This window comes from Dipodomys ordii, unplaced genomic scaffold (assembly GCF_000151885.1).
Source record: "Dipodomys ordii isolate 6190 unplaced genomic scaffold, Dord_2.0 Scaffold64, whole genome shotgun sequence".
Taxonomy (NCBI): Eukaryota; Metazoa; Chordata; class Mammalia; order Rodentia; family Heteromyidae; genus Dipodomys; species Dipodomys ordii.
Genome location: NW_012267280.1, coordinates 3947454 through 3950212, shown reverse-complemented (window position 1 = coordinate 3950212; position 2759 = coordinate 3947454). Strand labels below are relative to the sequence as shown.

The following is a 2759-nucleotide window of genomic DNA, read 5'->3' as shown; positions in this document are numbered from 1 at the left end:
GGGGGGGGGGGGAGGACACGCTCCAGGCCCTCGCCTGGCGTGGCACACTCACCGATGTAGAAGTTGGTCACCGTGCGCATCTGCTTGTGGCGGCAGATGACATAGATGACCAGCGAGTTCCCCACCAGGCCGAGCACCATGAGCGCGGCGAAGAAGAGCGGGACGAGCCAGGCGTCCAGCAGTCGCGGCGCGGGGCCCAGGCCGTCGGATGCGTTGGCGACGCAGCCGGGGCAGCTGGAAACGTTGGCCAGTGTCCACCAGGACACATTGGGCCCCGATGAAGCCGCGACATGCATGGCTTGGCACGGTCTTCCTCCTCCTCCTCCTCCTCCTGGCTGTCTGCCCGGATTTGCCTCGAGGACCGAGCCCGGGAAGAGTGCGGAGGCTCTGGAGGCGGCGGGATACGAGGATGTCTCAGTCGCCGTGGCCTCGCGCGTTTATACCCGGCGCCCTCCCCTGGTCCCCGCCTGCGCGCCCTCCCCGCGCGCTCGCCCACCCTCCACCGCGCACGCACGCGGCGCTCCTCGCCTCCACCCAGCCGGGTCCTGTGTGCAGGGGCTGGAGGGAGGGAGGGCAGGACCCGCAGATCAGGGGTGGGAAGGTACGTGGAGGCCCGCTGTGCTCCTCCCCTGCACCACCCCAAGGGCTGGTCTCAATCCCCCCCAACCCCCCCCCCTCCGGCAGAGATTCAGGGACCCAGCTCCCACCCAGGCTAGCCATCTTCAAAGGAAAAGCTGGGGAGAGCGCCATGGAAGTTTCCGGGTAGTGAGCTGGTCTCTGACTGAATGTTGACCCATCTGTCTCTAGGGGGGTGTTTATCTCCCTCGGGCCCCCCCCCAACTGGTAGCCAGTGGCCCACACCAACTGGGGATACAGGCGAGAGCTTTTGATGCTGGCAGCTGGAACCAGTGGGTAGGCGATCCGAAAGGTGAGGCATCTTTTTATTTATTTACTTTTAATTGTTACTATAAAGGCGATGTACGGAGGGATTACAGTTACATAAGTCAGGTAAAGAGTGCACTTCTTTTTGGACTGTGTCATCTTTTCCCCTCGCTCTCCCAGCTTCCCCCTCCCATAAGTTGCATGGTTCATTCTCTACATAGTGTCCAGTAAGTACCATTGTTGTAGTTCTCCACCCTTTATCCCTCCACATCTGCCCCTTAAGGAGAGGCATCTTACATCTTCACCTCACCCTGAGAAGCAAATGGGGAGAGTGCTTGCCTCTCCTGGATTCAGGCTTGGTTTCACCTATTCTGATTATGCAGCTGAGAAGAAGAGGTTGCCACAAGACTCAAAGGCAGCTTAAAAAGTTGTGGGCAGGGAAGGTGGCTCAGTGGTAGAACGCTTGCCTTGCATGCCTGAGGCCCTGGGTTCGATTCCTCAGCACCACATAAGCAAAAAGAAAAAAAGCCAGAAGTGGCGCTGTGGCTCAAGAGGAGCCCAAGCCCAGAGTTCAAGCCCCACAACCAACAACAACAACAACAAAAAAGTGGAGACTCTGTGGGTAAAATTGCTTTAGGAGGGGCTGTGAAGGTGGCTCAGTGGTAGAGTGCATGCATGAGGCCCTGGGTTCGAGTCCTCAGCACCACATAAGCAGAAAAAGCCAGAAGTGGTGCTGTGGCCCAAGTGGTAGAGCGCTAGCCTTGAGCTGAAGAGCTGAGAGACAGCACAGCACCAAAGCCCAGAGTTTAGGCCACACGACTGGCCAAAAAAAAAAAAAAAGTGGTTTAGGAGCATGTACAAGGCTCCAGGTTCATCCCTGGGGGACAGGGACACTGAAGAAATGGGGGGTCCACTGGCACCTGTAATCCTAGCTACGCAGAAGGCTGAGATCTGAGGATTTTGGCTTAAAACCAGCCCATAGGAAAGTCTGTAAGATTTTTCTTTTTAATGGTCATGGCTTGAAATCTGGCCCTGGGTGCTGTCCCTCAGCTCTTCAGCTCAAGGCTAGCACTCTACCGCTTGAGCCACAGTGCCACTTCCAGCTTTTTCTGCTTACGTGGTGCTGAGGAATGGAATCCAGAGCCTCATGAATGTGAAGCAAGCACTCTACCATTGAGCTTCCTTCCCAGCCTCCGTGAGATTTCTTATGTCTAAGTAATTACCAAAAAGTTGAAAGTGGTGTGGTCAAGTGGTAGAGACTCAGCCTTGACGAAAAAGCCAAGATCTGAGGTCCTGAGTTCAATCTCCAGTAACACACACACACACACACACACACACACACACGAGAGAAAGGTGTTTCCTTTTCATCCTTTTTTCCTGTGTATGTGCCAGTCCTGAACTCAGAGCGTGGACCCTGCCACTTAATGTTTTTTTCCTCAAGCATAGTACTTTACCACTTAAACTATACCTCTACTTCCAGCTTTTTGGTGGTTAATTTGAGATAAATGTGTTACTATCTTCCCTGCCCAGGCTAGCTTTGACCATGTTCCTTAGTTCTTAGCTTCCTGATTAGCTAGGGTTACAGGTGGGAGCCACCAGTGCCTATGCTCATTGTGTGTGTGTGTGTGTGTGTGTGTGTGCGTGCATGTGTGCACGCGCACCAGTCTTGGGGCTTCAACTCAGGGCCTGGGCACTGTTTCTGAGCTTTTGTAATCAAATCTGGTATTCTACCACTTTATCCACAGCTCCACTTCTGGCTTTTTTTTTGGGGGGGGGGGGTCGGGTCGTGGGGCCTGAACTCTGGGCCTGGGCACTGTCCCTCAGCTCTTCAGCTCAAGGCTAGCGCTCTACCACTTGAGCCACAGCGCCACTTCCAG

The 2759-nt window shown here is 54.9% G+C and overlaps 1 protein-coding gene across 1 annotated transcript in view; it reads right to left on the bottom strand.

Annotated features, from left to right (window-relative positions):
* Kiss1r (KISS1 receptor) overlaps window positions 1-296 on the bottom strand; it is a 3168-nt gene extending 2872 nt beyond the window's left edge. The window contains exon 1 of the mRNA XM_013022779.1: window positions 53-296. Within this exon, the coding sequence (XP_012878233.1) occupies window positions 53-296 (244 nt within the window). The remainder of the gene's footprint in view (window positions 1-52) is intronic.
* Between the last annotated feature and the right edge of the window lie 2463 nt (window positions 297-2759).